The 18645-nt window shown below is 39.8% G+C and overlaps 1 protein-coding gene across 1 annotated transcript; it reads right to left on the bottom strand.

Moving 5' to 3' along the window:
* Positions 1 to 350: 350 nt before the first annotated feature.
* On the bottom strand, positions 351 to 17652 carry SGCB (sarcoglycan beta). Its single transcript, XM_025887622.2, has 6 exons — positions 17566 to 17652; positions 12174 to 12383; positions 8140 to 8325; positions 7297 to 7488; positions 6855 to 6986; positions 351 to 3781 (listed from the first exon to the last, which is right to left on the bottom strand). The coding sequence occupies exons 1-6, from the start codon at positions 17599 to 17601 to the stop codon at positions 3578 to 3580; spliced, it is 960 nt and encodes a 319-aa protein (XP_025743407.1). The 5' UTR covers positions 17602 to 17652; the 3' UTR covers positions 351 to 3577.
* Positions 17653 to 18645: the final 993 nt, after the last annotated feature.

The following is an 18645-nucleotide window of genomic DNA, read 5'->3' on the forward strand; positions in this document are numbered from 1 at the left end:
GATTTAGACCTGAGCCTTTGAGGCTCCACCCATCCACCCTTGGAGCCTGCCTGCCCTTGGCAAACCTTCACCTTTTCATCTTCCAGGCTCTGGCCTCTTGCCACAGTGACAGTGTGCACATTCCCCTGGGACACGGAGGGAGGAGCCACTAGAGAGAGTCTGCAATGCACAGAAGGTAGGACTATCCAAACAGGAACTGTACAGCTTCGAGCCAGGAGCTCCAGGATTCCAGACAGATTACATAAACACCAATGCATTTAGGTATTCTCAAGCTATAGTTAAATTCATCATGTTTGTATGATTATGTAGAAATCTGCTAGAATTTTAACCATTAAAAATTCAACAGCACACAATTTACAGAATCTTTATTGTAAACAGAGATCATTAATAGTTATTACAAACTGAGTTAACTGAAACTCAAGGTAGCAATCCGAAACAGAGTTATAGGTTTTTGTAGGGCATAATTTGTAGTCTTTGCCCCCTCAACACTTTTTACAAGACCAGTGTTCTAACCCCCGAGCTATATGGCCTCGTGTCCTCAACACTTTTTAAAAGACTACCAAAATTATCAGCATTTCAACGGTCTCTTTTTTGTTAAGTTTAGCACCATAACGTTCTTAAGAAAACAATTCATTCAAAGCTAGGTAGAATTTCCACATTTCATCAACAGAAGTATCACACAAAATTTATTTTTTTCATAATGCAAAAAGAATACAAATAAGGATATTTTTAAATCTTGCAGATTATATATAGGCAGACCCCACCTTGTGTTGTTTGCATTTCCCTAGCTGCCCATTGGACGGTTTCTGAAATACTTTGCTTTTATTTCATTTGTCTCCCTTGCCACTGCAACCTATCTCTGAAGTACTGCGGTTATTTAAACAAGCATATCTACCCCCCTCTCCTGAGAGCCTGTCTTTACTTTATCTACTTTCCTGAGTCGGCTGCTTTTTCCATCAGTGCTCAATGCAGGGGATGAACAACCAGAAGAAAGAGGCAAAGTTAACATTTCGGTTTTTGAAAATTACCGTCTGGTGGTGAGAATGAGGAGCTGAAGCTTTACCATTATGCAAAATAGATCACAAGTGAAATGGACGGTTTGTTCTTGATCTCATTTCCAGTGAGTTTTCCAGGTCTACATCTCAGTGAAAAGGCAAGGGCTACCGGCTACCTGCAAAGTGTCCTAAAATACCATACCTGTTACCTTTACAATCAGTTCTATAAAAACATTAAAATATCCTCTCATGTTAAAAGCACTTAATGGAGATGTATCAAAAACACAAGTATTTTTCAAGGACGAGTAAAAATAGATTGCTTTGTGAATTATATTCAATAAATAATACTTCGTAATGTAGTGTTTTGTGATTTTTGCAAAAATATTTAAAGAGACTTTCAAAACAAATCTAAATAGAGCAGACAAGTAAAGAATGTAAAATTAAAATATACTAAGCATCTGAATGAAAATTCCAATGGATTTTTCTGAACATCATTCAAATATGAAATGACACTGAATATATTCAAATAAGATCTGAATATCACAACAATAACACTCAGAGGTCATAAAGTACACTTTTTGGCTGATGGGCATTAAGGAGGGCACGTGATGTGATGAGCAATGGGTGTTATATGCAACTGATAAATTATTAAACAATACAACTGAAACTAATGATGTACTATAAGTTGGCTAAATGAATTTAAATAAAAAAATAAAGTTCACTTTTTTCCTTCATTTAAAAACTGCACTCCATATTATATAGTAAGTTGATATCTTTTAGTATACTTTAATGACTATTCATAATCTCTAAGGCATGTGGTTCTTCTATCAGAGAGAACTGTGACTAGATTGAATGCAAATTGTTTTTTGTCTTGATTTTCTTATCTACACAGTTCAAAGTGACCATGAGAGAATGCTGTTCTACTTGAATGCAGAGTGGGGCTTATGATTTATCTCTACTGTTTATTTTACAGCAAACTATTTTGAAAACTCAGCCCCTGATGCTCTGTGTGTAATTAATAATACCAGAGTTCCTTTTAAGTCAAATATAAAATGCATTAAAAATCAACTGGCTTGAGGGTTGTAAATCACTACAATGGGATTGTGATATGAGGAGCAGAGATCAGTTCTCATACTTACTCAAAAGTTACTTAAAGATTAATTTTCTGTATCAGCATCCGTTACACCAGTGCGGCCCGACTTTGTTCAAGGCCTGGTGCACACTGCAATGGGTGCTATTTGAACGGCTCACTGGGGTGAACTACCAGCCATTCCCAGCCCAGGGACTTGCCTGGGGCCATGGCCTCCCACTTCTCACTGTGTTGCCCTGAGGCCTGAGGGTATAAATAACTTAGTGACCCTTTTACCCAATTCAGGCATTCCCAGGTGCCAAGGCCCTTCAGTTATGACACTGCAGTAACCTACAACTAGGCTAGTTTCACTTCTCTGTAGTATAATATTTTGGAATTGGCTTAAGCTAGTTTAAAACCTGACAGCAGTTGGCCATTTTTTTTTTTTTTGACATGAGATTGACTGATTTTTTTTTAACTAGAGTAAGCATGGTTGTTTTATTGGATTCTTATCTGCTTAGGTAAGTTTGAATTAGTCTCTGTTCATTTTTCTAGAGTTTTAAATATTAAGACTTCAGTGCAGATAGTAAAAAGAACACGGTATTTGGAAGCAGGTACATTTAGGTTTGAATCACAAGCAAGTTCTAATCCCAATCCGGCCGGCTATTTCCTATGTGACATTCGGTAAGTTTCTTAACTTCTCTGATCCTCAGTTTCCTAAGGGGAAAAACTGGGATAGTGACACCTACATCCAGAGCTGTGGTGAGAATCAGTGACATTACAGATGCAGTGCCTGGGACAGGGCCTAGGGTGTGTCAGATGCTCAGCTGTCATCAGGATTTAACAGTTTAAGCTGGGATGGTGTTTCAATTTCTACCACATTGTGAACACTTCGTACTCATCAATATTTAACAAATTCTATTCTTTTAGAGTAAATTCCATTCTATTAGAGTATTTTCATCCTAACGCAAAACTAAGAAACCATAGTTTCTTACCAGCTTACATATGTGAAGTTCTTTAATGACTTCACTTGCATTGAGAATACAGCTGAAAATTAATGCACTAAAAATCTGTCTTTTCTCTTAGAAGCCCAAAGATGGAGCATGTAACATTTATTAATGGTGTACCTTTCAAACATCTTAAGTGGGTGTATCTCTCCATTAGTTAGCAAAATTTACTTATATCGAGTCTAAACAGTTGCTTCACCCCTTTATCCTTTAGACAAGGAACAGCGGGATTTTAAAAATACTTCTTTAAAGATTAATTTTGCTTGTATTCACTTCTGATAATTACTTTAGAACTGTAATTTGAAGATCAGTGCAACTTAATGAAATGTATTAAAATTTAGGCTCTCTGAGAGCTCTTTTAAATATGGAGATTATATAATAGATACAGTAGTGCTCTGTAGATAAAATAAGAATTATTGCAAACTCTCTAAAAACATGACTTGCATGCACACTCTTAAAAAAAGTCAAGTCAAGATATGAACACATGGGTGAATTCCCGGGTTCTTCTAGTGAGTGTTTCCACAGGGGTTGTCTGAGATCTGGCAGCCCATGTTCTGGCCTGTTACTTGTACTTTGAAGAGCGTTCCATCCGCACACATACAGAGCTTGTAGCGCACCCAGTCGCCAGTCCCAAACTGGTCTCCACTGGAGGAACTAGGTAGGCGACTTGTGCTAACCATCACAGTTCCATTTAGGATGATGCTGTTTTCCTATTAGGAGAATAATGGTATGATTTATTTACCTCCACAAGTGGTGATAGAACAAAATTAATAAACAAAACTTAGAATATTAACAAGAACAATGGGTAGTAAAAAACCGTAAAGTCATGACCAAAACCACAACAAAGAAAACAAAACCAATGTCAAGATTCAACTAGTGACCTCTTTAGTTCATAAAGTGTATCAATAGTTATAACACATTTTATAAAAATTTATCAAAATTCCTAAGTACATAAGACTGATACAGATAATTTTCATTTGTTACTTCCTAAGAGAGTTTTTACAAAGTTAGTGGCTGGTAGGTTTCTGATGATAAGAAGAAAAAGACTGTTTTTCTCCAACAGAAAATTAATTTTAATTTCTAATGTTTTTACACCACCACAAATAAAGATTCAAACCAGAGAATTCTGAAGACCAGGCACTCAAAGAAAACCACCTTGAGGTTCTCTTCTTCAAGCCCACTGTTTCAGGAACATTCTTGAACTGTAGGCCCTTTTTTGGGGGAACTCCTAAGTCTGTCTTTCCCTTCTTTCTCCCCTCTTTCCTTTTCTTCTTTTCACTCATTCAACAAATAATTATTCAATGTCTACTATGTGCTAGATACTATTTTAGGTGCTGAGGATATAGCAATCAACAGAGAGCTAAGTCTGAGTTCTCATACAGTTGACATTATCATGGGGAGGGGCAGACAATAAACACGTGAACAGGTAAAATAAATAAAACATCACTGGAGGAAAAAAGGTAAGTGGAGAGAGAGTGACCAGGCAGGGGCTCTATTTACAGAGGGTGGTCAGGGAAGGCCTCTCTGATAAGGTCACAGTGCAGTGGAAACTGGCTGCTATGAGTAAGCCATGTGGGCAATTGGGGAAGGGCCCTTTAGGCAGAGGACCCAGTACATGCAAAGGCCCCTGTGTGAAGATGTGCTATGTGTTCGAGGAACCCATAGAAGCCAGTGCGGCTAGAGCAGAGAGCACAAGGGAGTCGACTGGTAGATGAGTCAAAGAAATAACTCAGGGCCAGACATGTTAGGGAAGGGAATGGACTTTGAGTTTTATCCCCAATTAGATGAGAAGCCGTTTGGAGGGATCTGAATGTGGAAGTGATGTGATCTCTGAGAAAGGATCACTCCGGCTGCTGTATAGAGGACTGACTACAGGGGCGAATGAGGAAGCATTCACCATTTAGGAAGCTGTTCCAACAGTGCAGCAGGATGTGGTTGGTGGTTTATACCGTCGGTGGTGGTGGTGGAGGCAATGAGAAGCAGCCAGAAGTTAGAGCCAGAAGGCTTTTCTGATGGACTGATGGGCACCATTTAACAAGATGGGAACACTGAAAGAAAGGCATATCTGGGGAGAGGAAGGGTATGAAGATTTTAGACTTGTTGAATTTGAGATGCCTATTATGCACTGGAGTGGAGAAGGTACAAAGTCAGCTGGGTATGTGAGTCTTAGTTCAGAGGAGAGATTAAAGCAGGAGTTCCAAATTTGAGAGTCATCAGGTTATAGAAGGTATTCAAAGCAATAAGACAAAGTTGGGTTTGAAGAAATGGAAATAGCTGACTATGTAGTGTTAGTATGCATATGGAATAAAGAGAATCCTTAAGTGATGAAATTTGAAATTTTGTTCCAATATTGCCATCTTGTGGTCATTTAATTTTACTTTCTTTAAATTGCTAGAGCAGTTATTCTTTAAATGCGTTTAATTGATAAAATTAAAACAAATTTTTTTAATAATTAGCTATACACTTAAAAACTAGCCACTGATATTAACTGGATTATAAAGCTAATTATCTTTTCAGTACTGGGGGCTTGTTTTTCTTTAACATGTGGAGAAACTGGTATGTATGTATGTGTATTTCAAAGTATCTTAATGTTTCCCATATCAACAACAGACAGAATTTTCAGGTAGAAAGAAAGAAAAGATTTAGGTAACTTGCTAATGGCTATATGCAAATCTATCACACCTCTTGCTTCTTTGAGTTTCCAGTGCTGAGAAGAACAGCCCCACTATGACCGTTCTTCAACACTATTCTCTCAGAGGAATGGCTTCTTACTACAATACATGCAAAAAATACTCAGTTATTGCTATTGAGTTTCTGGCAAGAAACACATTTATGTTTATCTTTATTATTTAGAAATTGTAATACGTGTTCTATAGAGGAGAAAGCTATTTATGAAAATGGAAAGCTTAATTTTTTAAAGCTTATTTTTTCTAAATTAAATTAAATTTAAATAAAAGAAATAATTATTTTACAAGTCCTTAGGTTTAAGTTTATTTTTGTCATATATGATGCTTGGTAAAATAAATTTAATTAGCTTTAGTTAAGTGGCATATAGCAGGTGGCCAAAGACATTTTGAATAGATATGCTTTGATCAAAACTGTGAGCAGGTAAACCGTTTTTGGATTTCTGGCTCCCTTATATGAGATATGTTACCTACTGAAGTTCAGATATAATCTGTGAAGGACAAAGCTTCACTTTTCAATAGCTATAATAAAGGCAAAATCATTTTCCTTTGCAGTTAATAATAGATGGGTAAATAAAAACATTTTGTACATTTGCTAACTGATTTTCACATAGCTAGATATAAAACTCAGGAAAAGGCATGAAAAATCTTTAATTAAAAAAAACTCCAACAACTTCAGGGAATGGATACTTCCTATGATAATTCTTACTTTGAGAATTCTTCCAGAATTTTGGAAATTTATTTATTTTTGCCTTTTAAAATAATATAGGTATCATGTTATAAAAAATTGTTTTAGAAAACAAGAGGCAAGCAGAAAGAAAAATAAAATTATCTGTTATCCTGCTACCCATAGCCAACCACTGTTGACATTTTGGCATACCCTTCCAGGTTTTTAAAAACGTACATATGTACTGAAAAATGAAAATGAGATATTTCACAAACTGTAACTTTCTTTCACTTTAAAGTGCATTTTGAACATCTTTCCATGTCAAAAAATATACAACTACATTACCATTTTTAATAAGTGTATACTATTCCACATATAGATTTATGTGTCCAAGAATCTAATAATTCTCTAAAACTCTTAAGAAATACTCACTGCCTTTAACTCCATATTACCACCCATGTGAAATTCAATGGTTTTGCCCATAATGAATACACCTTCATTTCCACGCACGATGGCACGCCCGTCAACTTTTATATTTAAGTCACTAGTAGCATTGCTGGTAATCTGAAAATTAAAAAAAAAGGAATAAAAAGCATTTCTAAATTAAAGTGAGAATTATTATCAGACACAGAGGAACAGGAGTTTCAGCCATGGAATATGAAAGGCAAGTGTTTTCAGTCACGTTTTATAGGTGTTGAGATAGAGGGATGTGATTTGATAATGATCAGATGACAAATCTAGAATTAATCAATCCTCCCCACTATTCCAGAATTTATTCTTTCACATCACTATAAAACAGCAAAACTCCCCACCCGCTTTGTCACTTTAGACTGCAATTCTCTTCCATTAATAAAGTAAACAAAATAAATCATACCCTTTCAGTAGATGCTTTTTGAACATTCAAACTTTTCACTCCACTTGGCAAATGAAACTCATGAGTTTCATAGTCTGTGCTGAATAAGATATTCTGAGTCCTCGGGTCAAAAAATTGCATACCAATGTCACTTGTAATAGAAGTTTTGTTCTTTTCTACACTGAGCTTTGTTGTTCCTTGCTGAAAAACAATCTTCAGGAAAACACTTTATCATGAATATGTTTTCAAAGGAGACAGCAACCAAAATTCATCAAGAACATTATCAAAAACACTTTGTAATAACAGACTAACTTCAAATAATTTTAACTGCATCTGTCTGTCCCCTCTCTACTTGGGAAAAGAGTTCTTTCAAATGAGGGTTTATATGCTTGTTTGCTTATACTGCTCTGCACAAATCCATGGGTCACAACAGGACATATAGACAGACCTGGACCTAAGATGGACAGGGGGTGGTAAGATTACCTCCTTGAGGTTCTAGTCCATTGAAAACCTATGCTACGGCAGCCACCTGGCATGGGCTGCCACTGACCCGACTGGCATATTCCCTTCTAGACTCCCAGAAAGTACAGGGTATTCCAACCTGGGAAGGTGCTTTGTTTGCTGGTTACCTTGCATGGAGGAGAAAGAGAACACTCTATTCTTAGAATAATTAATCTATTACAGAAAATGCTACTACCGTATTAAGATATTAAGATAGCATGTAATATTAACAGATTATAAGACCAGCATTATTAAATATGCTTGTGAATATTCTCTCAAGGAAAATACCCATTTCCAATAATCAACTCTAGGTTTTTACAAAGAATTTTTCTCTAATGTCCCTCAACTGATACGATAACTTACAGGCTGGTTGTTGCCAGTGATAACCAAGTTTTCATTTCGCCTTCCTCCTACGGTGCTCTTATAAAGGGGATGTATAACTCCCATGTCAGACACTTGCTTAAACCGAAGCAGGCCACTTTCATGAAACTCCATGCTGTCACAGCCATTTGGTCCGATGCGAATCACAGCCCAGATAACAAGTGTTATCTAAAAGAGAAAACAAGACCCCTGCTAATAGGTAGCATACATTTAACATAATTAGAAAACAAACAGAAAAGGTAATTGCCAAAGGATTAAACTTCCTTAAGATGTCTCATCAGTGATACGAACACATCAGTTGGTTTTCCACTTATAAATAAAACCCAGTTTATTTTTATCAAGGTATTACAGGCAAATAGCTAAAAGTCAAAAAGTGCTGAAAGAGCAGTTTCTTATTTCTTCTGCTCTCTCCACATCTTATCTGGTGACAGCCACTTGCAACAATTTTAGGTATTTCATTTAGAATTTATTCCAGATTTTTAAGTGATACATTATTTCTTCACTCATCAATTTGAGGTTTTATCTATTAATTTCCTCCTTTAGCAGATGAGAATTTATCTCATTTATATTTCTTGTCCCCCGGGTCCCATCTCAAGTGCTGGCAAGACCCAGGTTCAGTATTTTTAGTATTGCAATCGTGTAAGTACCGTTCACTGCTAAGCCAAATACTGTAACTAAGAGAGCACTTCCTTTCTTGTACTCTGCGTCTCTTGGAGTTTCATATTTGTCCTTCTTCAGCACTGGACCACATTTGCTTAGTTTCTTTGAAAACCCGACTAAATCTTTTCAAAACCTCCAATGTTTCTATAAAATGACACTCAGTAAAAGGTTCTCAGAATCCAAACCTCTCAGATAGTTTATTCTATGAGTTCTGTTTTTCTCTCTCAGGAAAGCTTGTTGGAACTCTGATCTTGCTCCAATCCGGACTATTCCTCCTGGGTCTGCAACAGAGCTGTTAACTGTGAACTTTTCCTTCGCTTTCATGCTGGAACTTCCTTCCGTCTTTCTCTTGCGTTGGATACCCAATTTCCTGCATCCCTACCTTCAGCTTTCTGGGAGTTAGTGCCTTCTTGCGGTGAGCACCTCCTCCAGTGGCCTCCTTAGAAGGAATATATATGAAGGAAATTTTGAGTATGCATGGTTAAAAAATGTCCACATAAGCCCTCACATTTGATTAATAGTCTAGCTTGATAGACATTTCTAGGTTTGGTGTTATTTTCTGAATTTTGAAGGCCCTTGCTGTCTTGCTGTCTGGTTTGTAGGGCTGCATTTGAGAGGTCCGACGCCTCTGATTTTGTATTCTTCATACATAACCTGTTTCTATTTTTCCTCTGGGAGATTTGAGGATCTTCTCTTTATCTCCGGTTTTCTTAAATTTCACAGGAACGGCCTTGGTGTGATTCTTTTTTTATGCATGCCACTGGACCCAGAATGGTAGTCTTCAATCTGTTCTGGGAAATTTTCTTGGTTCATTTATTTGATAACTTTCTCCCCAGTATTCTTTCTTATCTCTTTCTGAAACTCCTATTAACAGAATGTTACACTTCCTGGATTGATTCTTTAATTTTGTTGAGCTTTCTGGAAGGGTTCTTTTTCTTTATCTTCTAATCTCTTTCTCTCTCCATCTATCCATCCATTCTTATGTATTTCTACAAGTTCTTCCTTATTCTTTAATTGCTCCTTTTTAATGGCATGTTATTCTTGTTTCGTGGATGTCATAGTCTCTCATTTCTCTGAAAATACTGGTTTTAGTTTTTTAAGTTTTCTGTCATTCATTGTTTTTTCTCTATCTCCCTGAATTCCTATTTTCCCCATGGTTGGTGTGTTTTTGGTCTCCATCATTTTTCAATTCTGGGAGCTTCCCAAAAAATCCATTGATCCCTGGTGACTCAGTGTTCATATTTATCAGTGAGGTTTAAAGAAGTGCACAGAAAGTTCTGTGTGTGGGGTGGGACTTGTGACAGGCTAAACAGTAGGAGATTAGGTGGCTTTTTCACTGGGACCTGCCAAGTGTCAGTATCTACAGGTTTTTTCTCCAGATGCTTCCGTTTCTCCAGAGCAGGCTATTTTCTCTCTCGCCTGGGGGACATAAGCCTGGCGCCAGGCAGCTGGAGACAGAGGCTGAGAAAAGAGCTAGAGATCTGGGAAACGGAGTCTCAGCACTCAGGATTCAGACTTCCCCACTTCCAGCATGGAAACCCATCCCTACCCTCTTCTGCGTAGCATCCTCAGACAGAAGAATCCTCTCCCTTCTATAACGTACCATGTGGGGTTAGGGGGCGAGGTTGCCTAACTGCTGGCTGGAAGGGACAGGAAGGCTCGGGATCTCATGGCTCCTTCTACAGGGTTCTCAAAAAGCTGTTTTCAGTTCCTGCCTCACTCCTGCTTTTCATGGTACTTGTATTTCCAATTCCTGATGATTCTGCATGGCACTTTCACCAACACACCCTGTAGCCCCATCCCCAACACACAGAAGCAGTTTCTTCTCTGGTAAGTTAGCTGCCATTTCGCTTCCTGCTTTTTTGTCTTCTTATATAATGGTTTAGGATTTGGTTGCCTCTCACGTTCTTTCAAGATATTTCTGTTTCCTGACATTGTCACCTTTGGATGAGCTTTTTAAAGAGGAAGGGTATAAAAATGTCTTCATTTTGCCACCTTAATCAGAAGTTTCCAACAACAACAAATAAATGTATAAAATAAAATAAATTCAGAACATATGCTCCTAGTAAACTATTTACAGTTACCAGCTCTTTCCAACTTAAGGGAAGAATTAGACACAAATGTTTTGGATGTACATAAAATATAAAGGACTGGCTTAAAAGTACTAGAAGTCAAAAATAAAAATAAATGGAATCACTTTAGAACCACTGTAGCCCATGTTCATCAGTCATTAGTATACCAATAGCCACCCTCTGAATATGTCATCTACACACATGCCACAGGGGTGCAAGTTTAACCCTCAGATAGTTACAACCTTGGAGTAAGTCTCCTTCTTTAGAAAAGCAAGTATCTTTGGAAAAGGCAACATACTGGGTCTTCAGCACTTTAGTGTAAACTGGCCTACCAGATCCTTTCCTTCTTTGACAACAGAGACTTAAGACTACAAAACATTACCCTCTGCTGTCAAACAAGGATTTACAATTTTAAAATCTGGTTGAGGAGGTGAGACTAAATTTAGGCAAAGCTGACTGAAAACAGAAAGGATTATATTTTCTAGGAGAGGTGAAGGCAATAAAGTCATGATGGCAAAGATCTCTTCTACCGAGCTGATTTTACCCTTTCAAAAGTCATGATGGCAAAGGTCTCTTCTACCGAGCTGACTTTACCCTTTCAAAAGTTAAAGGGAATATTCCATGCACATTTTCTTCTAAATAAAATTAATATGTGGTAATACTAGCATACTAGGTTTTTAAAATATATAACACATTTATGACAACTCAATAAGAAGAGGCACAGACTTATAATTATAAAATAAGTCACAGAGATGCAAAGTACGGCACAGGGAATATAGTCAATAACGTTGTAACAACACTATATGGTGACAGATGGTGACTACACTTGCAGTGAGCACTGAGTAATGTACAGAACCGTCAAATCCCTTGTGTTGTACACCTGATACTAATAATAACACTGTATGTTAACCACACCTTAATAATAAGTAAAAAAAAAAAAGGCCAGCGGTCTTTTCTATAAGTGTGTAAAAGATGGAATCTCTTGTTGTTTTTCAAAGTATATATCAGAAGAAGAAACATCTGATAAAATGCGCTCTTGAGTGTGAAATTTGGAAAACAGGATTCTGTTAGACAATATTTTGGACAGTAAGCAAGTCAGGGGCTCTTTGTACACACTGTGAAGGGTAACTGTGCATCTAAAAAAACTTAATAAGGGATAAAACATGTACAGAAAAGCAGAAAGCAAGAGGGTTTCAAAAGAAAGTACAGAAACAAAGTCCATGATTTCACTAAAAAATTCCCCATGGTAATTAAAAACAAGAAAATTCTGTACCACATACTTACAATTAAATTGATGACAGCCAGGATAAACAAGAGGATAATGACACAGATGGCTAGACTGCCCTTTCTCCCTCTCAATCCTGTTTTATGGAGGCGATCTTCATCAATTGGAATGTATCCGGCTTTGAAATTACTGTTGTGCTCCTTATTGACGTTCCTTCTCTCGACAGCCTTCTCACGCATGGACTTCTTTACAGGACCATTGGAACTTTGCTAAAAACAAAATACAACACATTGGAACAGCCATACCCACTCTTTCCAATGCATTTATTTATGAAGTGCAAATTCCTAATGAAAGAAAGCTGAACTGATTAGTGACATATTTTCCATGAATAAACTTTAAGTCATGCTGAGTTGTAGGCTCCAAGTCAGGACATTCGTATGCTTAGAGGGGTAGTGGAGAAGAACCTTTTAGTGTGACTCTTTGATAACACACTTCCACCCTTTGCTTTGAACAGTCCCAGTGTCCTTAAAGTGTACAGTTAGCTCATCTGGGGGAAGAGTTGACATATACATTCCACAGTGGGTCATCTTCTTTTTAACTAATGATTTACAGTGATTTGTTTCATTCATATATATATAGATAGATAGATAGATATCATGTATATATATTTTTCATTTATAAGAAAAGAATTTGGAAAGGCTGACACACTTTGCTATTTATCACCCCAATTGGCTAAAGCTAACATTATCCTAGATCAGCAGTTTTCAAAGTATGGGCAGGGGAGACCGGGAGAAGCCCCCTGAACCCTTACAGGAGCCTAGAGAGTAAAAACTATGTTCAAACTAATACCAAGATGTTATTTACCTTTCTTACTCTCCTTGTCTCATGAATGTTCAGTGGAGTTTTCCAGAGGCTAAATGACTGTATGTGATGACATCAATGTTCTAACAGCTAACGGAATGTGTGCTTGTATATTCCTGTGTTTCAAATTTTCTCAGGTTTAATTTTTAATATGGTAAATATCAATGAATATAACCCACATAAATAAAAGTTCTTTGGGATCCTCAGTTAACTTTTAAGGGCATAAAAATAACCTGAGACCAAAACGTTTGAGAACCTCTAACTTAGACTATGGGTGAAAAACACTTTTGGTAATACCTCATGAACACAAAATGGGTAGAAGTGGATACTGCCCAACTTACATATATTTTAGAGCTCTGAGAAAACTTATTTATTGAGTAGGCATTTATTAAATATTTTATGCTTAAACACTAATACCACAAATAGGAATACTAAAGAAATATAAGACAGGATCCTTATTCTCTAGCTATTACAAATGTGATTTGGGTATAAAATAGTTAGCAAAGCAATAATGGATTCTGTGTGTTCAGGTGCCAGAATCAGTAGTATGGCCAACATATGCTGTGGAGTTCAACGGGAGGAGACACAGGATGGCTTTGCACTTGTTTTCAAGGAAACAGGAAGTAGGTGGGTCAGAGCCGGCAACGCAGGGAGAAGTAAGGCAGGTTGAGAAAATTCTTGGACTGCCGGGTACAAATTCTAGTCTTTCTGTCTGTTTAACCGGGAGTCCCTGGAATGACATACATTTCAGGATGCTAAATGTGTAGGTGTTTGTAGGAGAGAGAGGAAACAGGACTACCAGTGAGTAGGCTGTTGGGGATGTTGTTGTAATGGAGGTTTGAGGTAACGAGGTAACGAGGGCTTCAACTCAGGGGGGACGAGAAAGAATAGGTTAAAAACATACTTCGTGAGAGGAGCTGACTGAATTTGCAGCCAGCTTCAAAGAATCTCATGTTTACTGAATGGTGACTAGCTAAATATGGGGAATGGAGGAGGGAGAAGATTCTACATATGTTGAACTTAAACTAAATGAGAAATAACCACATGACTCAAAGGCAAGGGAAGGATGGAATGGGTATTAGATCAGTCAGGACTAGAGATACAGATTTGAGAGTCCCTAGCTTCTAGGTAAATTAAATCCATGATAATGCATCAGTTTACTGTGAAAAACAGCATACAGGAAAGAGAACAAAGGGCCAAGGACACAGTCTTGGGAAAATTTAAATGTGCAGCTACAGTAGAAAATGAGAAATACAATGAATAGTAAGAAAACCAAGAATGTGCAGTGTTGCTGAACTTGCTTTGCCGAGAAGTGTTCTATAACCTTCAAAGATGAACTCTGAGTAGCAAATTGGTAAGCCGGACACAGTCCGAAAAGATGCCACATGTATACATCTATTTTCCAGTCCAGAAAGAGAAAAGAGGAAAAATGTAGCTAAAGAATTATGTACTGTCAGAGGAAAACTGTGCCTTTGTTGTTGCTGTTAGTAACCATCACCACCCCCCAATTTGGGGAAAGACTTGTATGTTTGATGGCAGAGGGAAAGATGCCAAGAGGGGCAAAGACCAAAGATCTCACAATAGGGCAGGATAATGTACGAAATGAGACCCTCTAGGAGGCAGGAAAGAAAGTGATACAGAATACATGAGAAAAGAATAAGCTTTAAGGATAGGCTCTCACTTCAATGAAACAGTTCACACCCAGGAGAGAAAACATTCTTTTTCTTTGGGATGTGGAAGGCAAGGCCATCTGCCAAGAAAGAGTGCAGAAGGCTACTGGAATCTTATCATGGTGGCGGAGGTAGCAGGCTGGTTAAGGGCTTATGGAAAATAGAAAGAGACGTGAATAATCACTGTGAGTAATGCAGCAGATACAATTTTTGTAATTCCACAAAGCAGTAAAGAAGGCTCTATAGAAGATAATTCAATCTACTCACCAGATTTTTCACAAAACAGGTTGTTGAGTGTTATGTAGGTTGTGTGTCTGCATGAGGTACATCTGTGAGGGTACAGTGATACTGCTGAGTTCCTAGAGTGGAATATGCATTTTGATACTTTTTGGCTGAAGGTATAGAATACCTTAAGGGAGGTACGCTTTCCTCTAATTTTCACAGATGCGGTATGGGCAATTTAAAAATCAGGGCTTGAATAAAGGTCTACATAAAAGGGAGACAGGACAAAATTGATCCCTCCTGGGATACATTCTTTTCTCTGCCAATTCGTGTACATTATTATTCAATTTGATACATTTATAACTTATTGAAGAGTTACTATATGCCAAATGCCTCAGATCACCAAGACAAGCCAGACATAGCACCTACCCTCAGTGAACTTCCTTACAGGCCAGGAGAGTAGACAGGCCGGGTCACTAACAATGGCAGTTTACCATGGTAAATGCAGTGGTAGCAAATGCACAGAATACTGAAAGGGTACAGAAGAGGAATGTAGCTCTACCTAGCAAGCAGGTGCATCAGGGGAAGGTTTTTAAGAAAGGCTGAGATTTCATTTGAATCTTGGGAGGATAAATAGGAGTTAGCCAGGCAAAAGCACAGAGAAAGGCATTCCAGGCAGAGGGAAGAGCATGGAAACTTTGAGTACAAGTCATCTCAGTGTGAAATCAATTTTGGTAGTTTCTGTGGATGGTGAAAAGGATGAATATTGAAATGGGGCAAAAAATAAGGTCAGAGATATGGTTAGGGGCCAGTAAATGAACAGACATAAGTACTCGAATTGTCAAAAACAATGGACTTTATCCCGAAGGTGATGGGGGAACTACTGATAATTTAAAATGAGTTAGTGATACAATCAGATTTGCATTACAGCAAAATCTAAGTCATGTACCAAAATGAGATGAACTGGAACAGAAGAGTTTAGAGATGAAGATATCAACAGCAGGTTTATCTAACAGTCCAAAGGAGGGCTTGACTGAGCTTTAGATGAAAAGAAGATGGGAAGAGGCATTAAGAGGAAGAACTACAGAACCTGGTGATTGATTGGCTGTGAGTGTGACCCAGAGGGGATCTAAGATGACTCCCAGCTAGAGACCTGCTAACAAAATGTGTGGAGTCTGGACGAAAAAGAAAATGTGAAGCCCTTTGCAAATATCACACCTGGGACAGCAGAAATGAAACCAAGTGTGGGTCCCTTCTGAGCTCCCTTAAGCTGGTCCGGCTCTCAAGTTTCTAGCTAGGTTAACCAAGTGAATGGATGGTCGTAACCCTTTTAACGGTAAATATGATGCAATCCAGTTTTGTATATTTTTGAGTTTGGGATACCTGTGGAAAATTCAGTTCAGGCTGGAGACACAAATGTTTAACTCTGAAGTGGAAACTAAGGAATGGACCAGATTGCCCAGTTTATGTGTAAAGCAAGAATAGAACCTTGGTGGAGCCTCCAGAGCATCAATAGGTGATGCGGATGAAAAAAAGAACCATCTAAAACAAGAGCTGGTAGAAAATCAGGAAAACCAAAAAACAATTTTAATCTCAACAACCCCAAGAAGTTTTGTCTCCTTTTACTTTCACTCATTCCTTTAGATTTTATTTTATTGTTATGATCTGTAGCTTGCCCCCTTTGCTGATTTCTCTGCAATTATTTGGCAGTCTGACTTTAAGTTCCTTGAAGGTGGATTTCAAGTCTTTTTTATGTCCTTTAGAAGGACTGTTCCAGTGATATATAAAGCAAATACGGCGTTAAGAAAGTCTTTTCTGAGAACAGCATGCTGGCAACTTGACTTACATTTATTTTTTCAACAACGTTGCAGAATGAGACTTTTTCAAAGGAAACTATCCTATCATAGTTTTGTAAAGGGAAATAACAGTTAAGGGAAAAAGTGACTATGAAAATTATTTTTATTACAACAAAATACCCTAGCAACTATAGATATGTATATGTAACACATGCATGCATGTGTATGCATATTCATAGCTTGCTTTTGGGGGAAAATAGTCTTTTAAACTACTCTAAGGTACAAGTTTACAATGCAGATCAGGAAATACTTGATAAAGCATTAAAAAAATAATTTTAAACCAACTGCACAGGAGGCAGTTTTAAACTGGTGACCAAATTTCCAAAACCAAAGCGGGAGGAGAACCTGATGCCTGCATATCGGGGATGGCAGGCACAAGCAGTGGCCCCAAGCTGACATGCAGGCAACAGCGGACTGGTTCTTGGCTGGTGTCAGAGGAGCCTCCCCCAGGGGCTGAGGCTATTTTTACCAGCATCTTTGCTGGCCACCGAAGCGGGCACGTCCCTGGCACGTCCTGGCGCAGGCTCCCGGCTGCCACGGCCGCCTCCCCGCCCCTCAGGCGGCGACCCCTTCTCAGCCCGACCAAGGGGCAGTCGGCCAGGCCGAGAGCCGCCGCCTGCTTCCTCTCATCGACCCGGAGCCCCTGCCCGCAGTGCCGCCCGGCCCTCGCCAGCATCCCGGGCTGCGGACAGCTCCTCCCGCCCGCTCCGCCCCCCCCCCCGGAGCCCGGCCCGCGGCCCCCGCGTCCCGGCCTCCGCCGGCCGGCCCCACGCCGTACCCCACCGGCGGGACCCCGGCCTCCCCGGGCCCTCCTGTCCCTGGCCGCGGCGGGGCTCCCAGACCTGCTCAGCCGCCGCCGCCGCCGCCGCTGCCGCCATCTTCCCGCGCCCGGCGCCGCCGCCCTCCCCGCCGCACCCAGCGCGCCTGCGCCTGCGCCCTGGCCCGGTGGGGGGGGGGCCCCCCCCCGCCCCCCCCCCCCCCCCCGCAGCCCCGCCCTAGGGAAGGGAGGTTCTGTGTGAGGTGGGGGGTCAGCCGCTCCTGCATCCAGCGCTGTGGCCTCGGGGCGCGCCTTCCCGTCCAGCGGTGTTCATGCGAGCTCGGGCCGCTTCTGGATTCTCCCGAAAGGAGGACGCCTCTCCCTTCGCCCTCCATTCCCATCACGCAGGGCTAGTGCGGTCCCGAGCTGTGACGTCCTCCTTGCATCATGGACCGGGACCTCCCTGGCCAGGGTGGCAAGGGGGCGTTCTGGAGAGCACATAGGGGCGGGGGTGGTGACAGTGTGCATGGAAGTTAACACGTTGCCAATTAGCCTGCTAAAATCTTGGAAACTGAGAGGCCTCAAGGAGGACAGAAAAGCACTTTAGGGATGCTTCTTAACTTTGGAGGGCCTGTGAAGTCTGATGCTTTTTTCTGTGGTATTGGGGGTGTATTTTCCATTTAGTATTGGAGACAGCGTTGTCGATATACATCGTGGGGAACCCAACCTAACGGATACCCACTGCACACCGGGAATGTGCCGCCCAAATGTACAAGTAACTTGAATACACATTCCTTGTTCCTTGTTGTCAATAGAATCCAACGCTCTTCGTAGTTTTTTGGTTTTTGGTTTCAGTGCAGTGAAACTGAGGTGTAAGAACTGTTCCCCAGGTGGCTGAAACTACTTCTAGAAAGCACCTTTGGGCCCCAGCGCTGCCTAAGTCAGCAGGAAACTGCAAAGACACCAGCTGGCAAAAGCTTTCTTTCTCTAGGAACCAGGTCAGTTTTGCTTTTTTGATGACTGGGGCTGTTATTTCATGGCTCTGCTTGCTTTCCATCAGAACATTGCTGTGAAGTTGAAATTAGATCATCTGTTGCATGAGAAATCCCTCATAAACTTTCCCCTTCTCTCTGGATTTTGGCTAATGTCAGTAGCTCACTGGTCA

The sequence above is a fragment of the Callorhinus ursinus genome, unplaced genomic scaffold, assembly GCF_003265705.2.
Source record: "Callorhinus ursinus isolate GAN/ISIS: 27379988/994484 unplaced genomic scaffold, GSC_fseal_2.0 scaffold4, whole genome shotgun sequence".
Lineage (NCBI taxonomy): Eukaryota > Metazoa > Chordata > Mammalia > Carnivora > Otariidae > Callorhinus > Callorhinus ursinus.

Excerpts from the sequence above, each read along its gene's own strand:
- SGCB (XM_025887622.2), bottom strand. The coding sequence starts at position 17,601 with ATGGCGGCAGCGGCGGCGGCGGCGGCGGCTGAGCAG. Across the intron at positions 6,987-7,296 it reads AAAAAGCATCTACTGAAAGG|ATTACCAGCAATGCTACTAG; the intron begins GTATGATTTATT and ends TTTAATTTTCAG. Across the intron at positions 3,782-6,854 it reads GTAATATGGAGTTAAAGGCA|GAAAACAGCATCATCCTAAA; the intron begins GTGAGTATTTCT and ends TTCTCCTAATAG.